Consider the following 12,249-nt stretch of genomic DNA (forward strand, 5'->3'; position numbering starts at 1 on the left):
TGTTCTTAATGTTTTGTACAATCAGTGTATGTCTGATAAGCTGTATCACAGCTCATAATAGTAACTCTGGTACCACTTACAAGTTCTAGGAAGACCCCTGACCTCAGTGGAAACATCATTAAAGAGACATAATTTCACGCCATCCAAAACCACCTCTGAGAGTAATACGACTTTTACTAATGCACCTTGAGTTTCGTTTCGGTCTTGTCTGTCTTTGTAGTTTTATCAGATGTTGAAATTATGATTTAACACAAAACCCTTCAAAGTTCCATCTGTTGGTTTTGGTTAAGTCGGAACTTACAGGTCCTTTTCTTGGCCTCAGCAATGACCCCAAGGCAGGGTCAGTCTTTTCCTCTGGGGATCTCAGCTGTTATTGTTTCTTCCTATTCTGTTTTATTAGAAGGGGTGGTGAAGCACACGGTTGAATTACAACTGAGAAAAACACACAAGACTAGAATCCCTGGTGACTCAGACCTCAAAAATGTTCTTGAAAACGCGTCATCAAAATATTTCCATTTCTCCTAGCCAGCCAGTTGTACAAAGAGGCATCACTCACCAGGGCCAGTCGAAGCAAGTTCTGCCGCGACTACAGTCTCTCGAGGAGCTGACGCTCTCTCCATCCCTCTCTTTCTCTCTCTCTCTCTCTCTCTCTCTCTCTCTCTCTCTCTCTCTCTCTCTCTCTCTCTCTCTCTGTCTCTCTCTCATCTCTCTCAGTAGAGCTGTCTCTCTCTCTCTCTGTCTCTCTCTCTCTCTCTCTCCTCTCTCTCAGTAGAGCTGTCTCTCTCCTCTCTCCCAGTAGAAGCTGTCTCTCTCTCTCTGTCTCTCTCTCTCTCCTCTCTCTCAGTAGAGCTGTCTCTCTCCTCTCTCCCAGTAGAGCTGTCTCTCTCTCCTCTCTCCCAGTAGAGCTGTCTCTCTCAGTAGAGCTGTCTCTCTCCTCTCTCTCAGTAGAGCTGTCTCTCTCCTCTCTCTCAGTAGAGCTGTCTCTCTCTTTCTCTGTCTCTCTCTCTCCTCTCTCTCAATAGAGCTGTCTCTCTCTCTCCTCTCTCTCAGTAGAGCTGTCTCTCTCAGTAGAGTTGTCTCTCTCTCTCCTCTCTCTCAGTAGAGCTGTCTCTCTCTCCTCTCTCTCAGTAGAGCTGTCTCTCTCTCTCCTCTCTCTCAGTAGAGCTGTCTCTCTCTCTGTCTCTCTCCTCTCTCTCAGTAGAGCTGTCTCTCTCCTCTCTCTCAGTAGAGCTGTCTCTCTCGCTCTCTGTCTCTCTCTCTCCTCTCTCTCAGTTGAGCTGTCTCTCTCCTCTCTCTCAGTAGAGCTGTCTCTCTCTCCTCGCACTCAGTAGAGCTGTCTCTCTCTCCTCTCTCTCAGTAGAGCTGTCTCTCTCCTCTCTCTCAGTAGAGCTGTCTCTCTCTCTCTCTCAGTAGAGCTGTCTCTCTCTCTCTCCTCTCTCCCAGTAGAGCTGTCTCTCTCTCTCTCCTCTCTCTCAGTAGAGATCTCTCTCTCTCCTCTCTCTCTGTCTCTCTCTCTCCTCTCTCTCAGTAGAGCTGTCTCTCTCTCTCTCCTCTCTCTCAGTAGAGCTGTCCGTCTCCTCTCTCTCAGTAGAGCTGTCTCTCTCTCTCTCCTCTCTCTCAGTAGAGCTGTCTCTCTCAGTAGAGCTGTCTCTCTCTGTCTCTCTCTCTCTCCTCTCTCTCAGTAGAGCTGTCTCTCTCAGTAGAGCTGTCTCTCTCTCTCCTCTCTCTCAGTAGAGCTGTCTCTCTCTCTCCTCTCTCTCAGTAGAGATGTCTCTCTCTCTCTCTGTCTATCTCTCTCCTCTCTCTCAGTAGAGCTGTCTCTCTCTCTCCTCTCTCTCAGTAGAGCTGTCTCTCTCGCTCCTCTCTCTCAGTAGAGCTGTCTCTCTCTCCTCTCTCTCAGTAGAGCTGTCTCTCTCTCTCCTCTCTCTCTGTCTCTCTCTCCTCTCTCTCAGTAGAGCTGTCTCTCTCCTCTCTCTCAGTAGAGCTGTCTCTCTCTCCTCTCTCTCAGTAGAGCTGTCTCTCTCAGTAGAGCTGTCTCTCTCTCCTCTCTCTCAGTAGAGCTGTCTCTCTCTCTCCTCTCTCTCTGTCTCTCTCTCTCCTCTCTCTCAGTAGAGCTGTCTCTCTCTCTCCTCTCTCTCTGTCTCTCTCTCTCTCTCTCTCTCTCAGTAGAGCTGTCTCTCTCAGTAGAGCTGTCTCTCTCTCTCTCTCCTCTCTCTCAGTAGAGCTTGTCTCTCTCTCTCTCCTCTCTCTCAGTAGAGCTGTCTCTCTCTCTCCTCTCTCTCAGTAGAGCTGTCTCTCTCCTCTCTCTCAGTAGAGCTGTCTCTCTCCTCTCTCCCAGTTAGAGCTGTCTCTCTCTCCTCTCTCTCTCAGTAGAGCTGTCTCTCTCTCTCCTCTCTCTCTGTCTCTCTCTCTCCTCTCTCTCTCAGTAGAGCTGTCTCTCTCCTCTCTCTCAGTAGAGCTGTCTCTCTCTCCTCTCTCTCAGTAGAGCTGTCTCTCTCAGTAGAACTGTCTCGCTCTCCTCTCTCTCAGTAGAGCTGTCTCTCTCTCTCCTCTCTCTCTGTCTCTCTCTCTCCTCTCTCTCAGTAGAGCTGTCTCTCTCTCCTCTCTCTCTGTCTCTCTCTCTCTCCTCTCTCTCAGTAGAGCTGTCTCTCTCTCCTCTCTCCCAGTAGAGCTGTCTCTCTCTGTCTCTCTCTCTCTCTCCTCTCTCTCAGTAGAGCTGTCTCTCTCCTCTTTCTCAGTAGAGCTGTCTCTCTCCTCTCTCTCAGTAGAGCTGTCTCTCTCTCCTCTCTCTCAGTAGAGCTGTCTCTCTCTCTCTGTCTCTCTCTCTTTCTCTCTCTCTCCTCTCTCTCAGTAGAGCTGTCTCTCTCTCTCCTCTCTCTCTGTCTCTCTCTCCTCTCTCTCAGTAGAGCTGTCTCTCTCTCCTCTCTCCCAGTAGAGCTGTCTCTCTCAGTAGAGCTGTCTCTCTCTCTCTCTCCTCTCTCTCAGTAGAGCTGTCTCTCTCCTCTCTCTCAGTAGAGCTGTCTCTCTCCTCTCTCCCAGTAGAGCTGTCTCTCTCCTCTCTCTCAGTAGAGCTGTCTCTCTCAGTAGAGCTGTCTCTCTCTGTCTCTCTCTCTCCTCTATCTCAGTAGAGCTGTCTCTCTCTCTCCTCTCTCTCTGTCTCTCTCTCTCCTCTCTCTCAGTAGAGCTGTCTCTCTCCTCTCTCTCAGTAGAGCTGTCTCTCTCTCCTCTCTCTCAGTAGAGCTGTCTCTCTCCTCTCTCTCAGTAGAGCTGTCTCTCTCTCCTCTCTCTCAGTAGAGCTGCCTCTCTCAGTAGAGCTGTCTCTCTCAGTAGAGCTGTCTCTCTCTCCTCTCTCTCAGTAGAGCTGTCTCTGTCCTCTCTCTCAGTAGAGCTGTCTCTCTCTCCTCTCTCTCAGTAGAGCTGTCTCTCTCAGTAGAGCTGTCTCTCTCTCCTCTCTCTCAGTAGAGCTGTCTCTGTCCTCTCTCTCAGTAGAGCTGTCTCTCTCAGTAGAGCTGTCTCTCTCAGTAGAGCTGTCTCTCTCTCCTCTCTCTCAAGAATGGTAAATAGAAGAAAGTAGCCTTGGACCGGTTAATCCACGTCTGGGGACTGGCAGAACTGTACAATTTATTGTCTCAGGTCAGGATTCTAGAACTTTGGTTAGTGAAAGGAGCAGGTCATAAAACGCACCAATAATAGGCTAAGAGCCATTCAGACATCATAAACAGACAGATGACAGAGTAATACAGTTATTACAGGCTTTGGGAGTACAAATATGATTTACTCATAATGCTGCTTAGGTGACTTTCCTTCTTACAAAGTGGAATTCTTGGAGACGTAGTGGAAAACACTACAGATGTAGGATCTTAATTTGATTACGCTGTTGCAGGAGAACTGTGTTGACATTTCAATTGCCCTGCCTGTGTTCTCTCCATTAATGCAACAAGGCCCCCTGCCCTGACCAGTAATATCCTGCGTTACATTTGGCCTACAGGCTGTTTAGTAACCTAGGGGGGTAGCAGACTAGGCGTAATACGGTAATCTTTATTTAGTCTGGCAGTGTTGATACCCCATCTGATAAAGCTCTCTGGGCCTGGCGCACTGTAATTGAATGATGTTGTCAAGATTGATGGACGATGTGAAAAAAACGTGGGATCAGTTTCATTAAGCCAGCTCAGGCGAAGGGTGCCGCTCTGGGAGGAGGAGCAGAGATGTGCTGCTCGGCAGGGGAATGGCAGAGATGTGCTGCCAGGCAGGGGAATGGCAGAGATGTGCTGCTCGGCAGGGGAATGGCAGAGATGTGCTGCCAGGCAGGGGAATGGCAGAGATGTGCTGCACGGCAGGGGAATGGCAGAGATATATGCCGCGGTGTTGAAAGAACAAGATGCATTTGCTTTGAATTAAAAATGGCAGACAAACAAAGGTAGAGGTGTATCTGATGTAGATTATAAGATTGGTTTAAAACCTTAAAAAAAGGACCAAATATTTATCTGAACACCTTGGGGTATTTCATGTGTGGCAGATTGGGGGAGGTTGTTACAACAGGCAGAGCTATGTGGAACGTATTATTCATGGTTTGCACTGTTGTCACTAATGGCTGTTTCTAAAAGTAACTGCACATAGTGGCACAGTGACCCTATGCATGATTAAATATACTGTAGACATCAGCATGCCTCATTAATAACCTCTTCACTACAGTGTAAGGTGAAGCAGCATGACTAACTCACTCCTCCATTGTGATTCCAGGCTGAACCCAAAGAGCCGCACCAGTATCCCAACGAGGTATGGACGTGTTCTTCGCACCCTTTCGTCACTAACCAATGACACGAATCTATCACAAATAACAAGATAATTCAGTCAAGATGTGTCTGCGCCATCACAATAACAAATCACCTAGCGTTCTTACCAGTTCCAACTCAATACGTACTGAGCTATAATTAAAATGCACCCGGATCTTTGTTCACAATCAGATATATTAAATCGCAGATGTCATCAAACTATGACAACTCTAGTCTAATGGGAATTACCATTGTTTACTTGCGTCTGAAACAAAGAACAACCAAATTCCAGCTGATACTTAGTTCCAGCTGATGCTTAGTTCTAGCTGATGCTTAGTTCTAGCTGATGCTTAGTTCCAGCTGATGCTTAGTTCCAGTTGATGCTTAGTTCCAGCTGATGCTTAGTTCCAGCTGATGCTTAGTTCTAGTTGATGCTTAGTTCCAGCTGATGCTTAGTTCCAGCTGATGCTTAGTTCTAGTTGATGCTTAGTTCTAGTTGATGCTTAGTTCCAGCTGATGCTTAGTTCCAGCTGATGCTTAGTTCCAGCTGATGCTTAGTTCCAGCTAATGCTTAGTTCTAGCTGATGCTTAGTTCTAGTTGATGCTTAATTCTAGTTGATGCTTAGTTCCAATTGATGCTTAGTTCTAGCCGATGCTTAGTTCTAGTTGATGCTTAGTTCCAGTTGATGCTTAGTTCTAGCTGATGCTTAGTTCCAGCTGATGCTTAGTTCCAGCTGATGCTTAGTTCCAGTTGATGCTTAGTTCCAGCTGATGCTTAGTTCCAGCTGATGCTTAGTTCCAGCTGATGCTTAGTTCCAGTTGATGCTTAGTTCCAGCTGATGCTTAGTTCCAGCTGATGCTTAGTTTTAGCTGATGCTTAGTTCCAGCTGATGCTTAGTTCCAGCTGATGCTTAGTTTTAGCTGATGCTTAGTTCCAGCTAATGCTTAGTTCCAGCTGATGCCTGTATGCAGCCTGTACGGGTTGTCTCACTAGATACTGGATATAGTATAGCCACTCCATGTAGTCGCTGACAGTCTAGTCACCGTGGATGTTGTGTATGTGTGTCTCTCAGCCCAGCCTCACCCAGCCCCACCTCACCACGTTCCCCCTCCTGGCCGATGTTCTCCGCACCCTCCAGCCCCCAGCCAGCCTCCTCCACCTCCAGTGACTCCTCCCCCATCAGGTCTGTCACCACGTCCTCCCAACACGCCATCTTCGGTTGCACCTTCTACTCACGATGCCAATTCTGGAGCTTTGCTCCAACCTCACTGCTGCACCCCCACCACATTGTATGATCACTGACAGATCGTTCCTGATCACCCTGAGAGGCTTACCCTGTTCACACTATCACGCCAATTTGAATTGCACTATACTAGCTCAGGTTAATTTATTCCTTCCCAGAAACAATGGCAGACGTGTAACCAGGCCAGCACAGTACAGCACAGCTCAGCTTGGCTCAGTCGTGTGAAAAGTTATAAGTAAGGTGGATCACAGGCTCATCTTTGGTTGATTCAGGATACAGCCAGTCTATCAGTCTTCTAAAAATGGTTATGCATGTAGGCAGGTAATTCAGATATACTCCAGATTATAAATACCTTGAGTCAGGTCTAGACAGATATACTCCAGATTATAAATACCTTGAGTCAGGTCTAGACAGATATACTCCAGATTATAAATACCTTGAGTCAGGTCTAGACAGATATACTCCAGATTATAAATACCTTGAGTCAGGTCTAGACAGATATACTCCAGATTATAAATACATTGAGTCAGGTCTAGACAGAAACTCCATATTATAAATACCTTGAGTCAGGTCTAGACAGATATACTCCAGATTATAAATACCTTGAGTCAGGTCTAGACAGATATACTCCAGATTATAAATACCTTGAGTCAGGTCTAGACAGAAACTCCATATTATAAATACCTTGAGTCAGGTCTAGACAGATATACTCCAGATTATAAATACATTGAGTCAGGTCTAGACAGAAACTCCATATTATAAATACCTTGAGTCAGGTCTAGACAGATATACTCCAGATTATAAATACCTTGAGTCAGGTCTAGACAGATATACTCCAGATTATAAATACCTTGAGTCAGGTCTAGACAGAAACTCCATATTATAAATACCTTGAGTCAGGTCTAGACAGATATACTCCAGATTATAAATACCTTGAGTCAGGTCTAGACAGATATACTCCAGATTATAAATACCTTGAGTCAGGTCTAGACAGATATACTCCAGATTATAAATACCTTGAGTCAGGTCTAGACAGATATACTCCAGATTATAAATACCTTGAGTCAGGTCTAGACAGATATACTCCAGATTATAAATACCTTGAGTCAGGTCTAGACAGATATACTCCAGATTATAAATACCTTGAGTCAGGTCTAGACAGATATACTCCAGATTATAAATACCTTGAGTCAGGTCTAGACAGATATACTCCAGATTATAAATACCTTGAGTCAGGACTAGACAGATATACTCCAGATTATAAATACCTTGAGTCAGGTCTAGACAGATATACTCCAGATTATAAATACCTTGAGTCAGGTCTAGACAGATATACTCCAGATTATAAATACCTTGAGTCAGGTTTAGACAGATATACTCCAGATTATAAATACCTTGAGTCAGGTCTAGACAGATAAACTCCAGATTATAAATACCTTGAGTCAGGTTTAGACAGATATACTCCAGATTATAAATACCTTGAGTCAGGTCTAGACAGATATACTCCAGATTATAAATACCTTGAGTCAGGTCTAGACAGATATACTCCAGATTATAAATACCTTGAGTCAGGTCTAGACAGATAAACTCCAGATTATAAATACATTGAGTCAGGTCTAGACAGATATACTCCAGATTATAAATACCTTGAGTCAGGTCTAGACAGATATACTCCAGATTATAAATACCTTGAGTCAGGTCTAGACAGATATACTCCAGATTATAAATACCTTGAGTCAGGTCTAGACAGATATACTCCAGATTATAAATACCTTGAGTCAGGTCTAGACAGATATACTCCAGATTATAAATACCTTGAGTCAGGTCTAGACAGATATACTCCAGATTATAAATACCTTGAGTCAGGTCTAGACAGATATACTCCAGATTATAAATACCTTGAGTCAGGTCTAGACAGAAACTCCAGATTATAAATACCTTGAGTCAGGTCTAGACAGATATACTCCAGATTATAAATACCTTGAGTCAGGTCTAGACAGAAACTCCAGATTATAAATACCTTGAGTCAGGTCTAGACAGATATACTCCAGATTATAAATACCTTGAGTCAGGTCTAGACAGATATACTCCAGATTATAAATACCTTGAGTCAGGTCTAGACAGATATACTCCAGATTATAAATACATTGAGTCAGGTCTAGACAGAAACTCCAGATTATAAATACCTTGAGTCAGGTCTAGACAGAAACTCCAGATTATAAATACCTTGAGTCAGGTCTAGACAGAAACTCCAGATTATAAATACCTTGAGTCAGGTCTAGACAGATATACTCCAGATTATAAATACATTGAGTCAGGTCTAGACAGATATACTCCAGATTATAAATACCTTGAGTCAGGTCTAGACAGATATACTCCAGATTATAAATACCTTGAGTCAGGTCTAGACAGATATACTCCAGATTATAAATACCTTGAGTCAGGTCTAGACAGAAACTCCAGATTATAAATACCTTGAGTCAGGTCTAGACAGATATACTCCAGATTATAAATACCTTGAGTCAGGTCTTGACCGATATACTCCAGATTATAAATACCTTGAGTCAGGTCTAGACAGAAACTCCAGATTATAAATACCTTGAGTCAGGTTTAGACAGGTTCAGAATAACCATGGGCCTTTTTTGGGGAGCTGTGTAAATATTTTGTCAGATGTATAGCATATTCGTTGCTGCTTTTTGCTTTACAAGGACACACTTCTTGTAAAGCAAGATGGCTACCTTTGGTGGCAGGTAGCCTAGTGGTTAGAGTGTTGGGCCAGTGACTGAAAGGTTGCTAGATCAAATCCCTGAGTAAAAATCTGTTGTTCCCTGAGTAAAAATCTGTTGTTCTGCCCCTGAACAGGCAGTTAACCCACTGTTCCGAGGCTGTCATTGTAAATAAGAATTTGTTGTTAACTGACTTGCCTAGTTAAATAAAGGATACAAATAAAAACTTCCTTGTCAAACTATATAAATGTATTTATACAGTTGATGACTATTAGGGAAAAGTGAATTATAGGCACACAGAGACTTTCCATATGGGAGCGACGATATTATAAGACACTCTGGTACAGTTGGAGCTTCACCTGTCATTGCTCCCGACAGTTAGGAGTGGTGGGACACTCAAAGTGCCCAATGTGGTATCCGAGTGAGTTGGATTATAACATGTTATTTTCCCTCCCCCTCTGTAGCGTCCCAGGCAGGCAGGCTAGGGCCCTCTACGCCTGCAAAGCCGAGCACCACTCTGAGCTTTCATTCATCGCAGGGACCACCTTTGAAAATGGTGAGTATGGACCACTGTGACTCTTAAATAACTGTGTCCCAATCCCAAATGGACCCTCAAACCCTACGCCCTGTGCATTTGTGAATATCTGAACGGATTTGCTTGGTATAAACAATATGGTGAGACTTCCAGCTAGCCCATCAGAGAGCAAGGTGGAGCTACTACCAGATTGGTTGCACCTGTCAAATCCTCACAGATACCGTGCAGAGGGAAAATGTGGGATGGTAGACCTATTATTATTATAAAACAATACAGTGTATTCAGACCTCTTGACTTTTTCCACATTTTGTTACGTTACAGCCTTATTCTTAAAATAATTAAATCGTTTTTTCCTCTCATCAATCTACACACAATATCCCATAATGACAAAGCAAAACTGTTTTATTTGTATTTTTTGCTAATTTATTCAAAATAAAACACTGAATTATCACATTTACATACTGTAAGTATTCAGTCCCTTTATAGTACTTTATTGAAACATATTTGGCAGCAATTACAGCCTCTAGTCTTCTTGGGTATGACGCTACAAGCTTGGTACACCTGTATTTGGGGAGTTTCTCCCGTTCTTCTCTGCAGATCCTCTCAAGCTCTGTCAGGTTGAATGGGGAGCGTCACAGCACAGGTATTCTCAGGTCTTTACAGGGATGTTAGACCGAGTACAAGTCCAGGCTCTGGCTGGGCCAATCAAGGACATTCAGAGACTTGTCCCGAAGCCACCCCTGCGTTGTCTTGGCTGTGTGCTTAGGGTCGTTGTCCTGTTGGAAGGTGAACCTTCCAGCAGGGAGGAGGGCCAGGCTGCCTCACCTCTTCTCTCCTCCAGGGAGGAACCTGATCCTACCTAGCCAAGCCTCCAGGGGCCAGGTCCCTACTGTTACTTTATCTTAATCCCCCCGAAACCTCACCACTCTTAACACTAAGGGCTCTATTCAGCGTTACAGATTACGCAATAGAATAAAAATGGAAGAGGTCATCTCTGATTGTGCCGATTTATGCAGCGTTTACCGTGAAAGCAGTCTCCGTTAAAGCAAGAAACATCACCTTTAAATTTCAATCATGCTGTTGAGCTGATTGAATAAAGCCCCAAATCCTATCTCTGTTTTAGTTAAAGCCGTTTTTCTCTGTCCTAATGAAAACCACTTTCATATTGTTTAAAATAATAACTAAGGGCACTATTCATTCCGCATCGAGGAAGTTCAGTTTTACATTGTGTTTGAAATGTAAAGCCAATTTTCTACCTTTATCAGAGACTGCATTCACAGTAAACACTGCATATGTCCGCTCAATCGGAAACTCCCGGAATCTGTAACGCTGTAATGCTTCACGAACCAGGGGACATTTACTGTAGGCAGAGCAGCCATTTGAGCCAGTTGGGTTATAGATTAAAACTGTTATTAAGTTTTTATGAAATACACTGTGTGAATGTCCAAACCCAGTGTAGCCTGTCTTAGAAGCAGAAGGGTTATAGTGCATGTCTGGTTGGGTCAAGGGTCTGATGATCTGGGAAAAGCAGAGATTAGCAGCGTGGGAATCAGCCACACAGCCACCCAGGTTGCAAAGGTACAGGAAGAAAGAAGAACAATTATTGTATGAGGTCCTGGTCTAAAGTAGCGCACTATATAGGGAATAGGGCCCTCGTCAAAATTAGTGAGCTATATAGGGAATAGGGCCCTCGTCAAAAGTAGTGAGCTATATAGGGAATAGGGCCCTCGTCAAAAGTAGTGCACTATATAGGGAATAGGGCCCTGGTCAAAATTAGTGAGCTATATAGGGAATAGGGCCCTCGTCAAAAGTAGTGCACTATATAGGGAATAGGGCCCTCGTCAAAAGTAGTGCACTATATAGGGAATAGGGCCCTCGTCAAAAGTAGTGCACTCTGTATGGGATAGGATGTCATTTGAGGAACACCCTAGGGTCCATAGTGCTCTAGGAAATGTTTCCCTAAGCTTTCCCATCTACAGTTCCCAGCTACAGTTCCCAGCTACAGTTCCCAGCTACAGTTCCCAGCTACAGTTCCTAGTTACCAAAACAAGACTAGGGGCTTTATTCAGTCTGGAAAGCTGATTGCGTGATAGAAATGTAAAGGTCATTTCCGATTGGACGGACATATGCAGTGTTTACTGTGAAATTTGATTGCCTTAAAATGTCAACTGCGCTGTAACGCTTAACTTCCGCAATACGGATTGAATAGAACAAGTGCAGAAGTTCTCTTCTCAACTCTCTGAGTAACCTGTCAACTCTCTGAGGAACGTGTCAATTCTCTGAATAACCTGTCAACTCTCTGAATAACCTGTCAACTCTCTGAATAACCTGTCAACTCTCTGAGTAACCTGTCAACTCTCTGAGTAACCTGTCAACTCTCTGAGCAACCTGTCAACTCTCTGAGCAACCTGTCAACTCTCTGACTAACCTGTCAACTCTCTGACTAACCTGTCAACTCTCTGACTAACCTGTCAACTCTCTGACTAACCTGTCAAATCTCTGAGTAACCTGTCAACTCTCTGAGTAACGTGTCAACTCTCTGACTAACCTGTCAACTCCCTGACTAACCTGTCAACTCTCTGACTAACCTGTCAGCTCTCTGACTAACCTGTCAACTCCCTGACTAACCTGTCAACTCTGACTAACCTGTCAACTCTCTGACTAACCTGTCAACTCTCTGACTAACCTGTCAACTCTGACTAACCTGTCAACTCTCTGACTAACCTGTCAACTCTCTGACTAACCTGTCAACTCCCTGACTAACCTGTCAACTCTGACTAACCTGTCAACTCTCTGAATAACCTGTCAACTCTCTGAGTAACCTGTCAACTCTCTGAATAACCTGTCAACTCTGAGTAACCTGTCAACTCTCTGAATAACCTGTCAACTCTGACTAACCTGTCAACTCTCTGACTAACCTGTCAACTTCCTGACTAACCTGTCAACTCTGACTAACCTGTCAACTCTCTGAC

The 12,249-nt window shown here is 44.2% G+C and overlaps 1 protein-coding gene across 1 annotated transcript in view; it reads left to right on the forward strand.

Moving 5' to 3' along the window:
- The window catches only part of LOC109873369 (rho GTPase-activating protein 26), a 156,378-nt gene that overhangs the window by 141,250 nt on the left and 2,879 nt on the right, over nucleotides 1-12,249 (forward strand). Inside the window, 3 exon segments of the mRNA XM_031807957.1 lie at nucleotides 4,741-4,776; nucleotides 5,846-5,956; nucleotides 9,207-9,298. Coding sequence (XP_031663817.1) covers nucleotides 4,741-4,776; nucleotides 5,846-5,956; nucleotides 9,207-9,298 — 239 coding nt within the window.

The sequence above is a fragment of the Oncorhynchus kisutch genome, linkage group LG28 (genome assembly GCF_002021735.2).
Source record: "Oncorhynchus kisutch isolate 150728-3 linkage group LG28, Okis_V2, whole genome shotgun sequence".
NCBI lineage: Eukaryota > Metazoa > Chordata > Actinopteri > Salmoniformes > Salmonidae > Oncorhynchus > Oncorhynchus kisutch.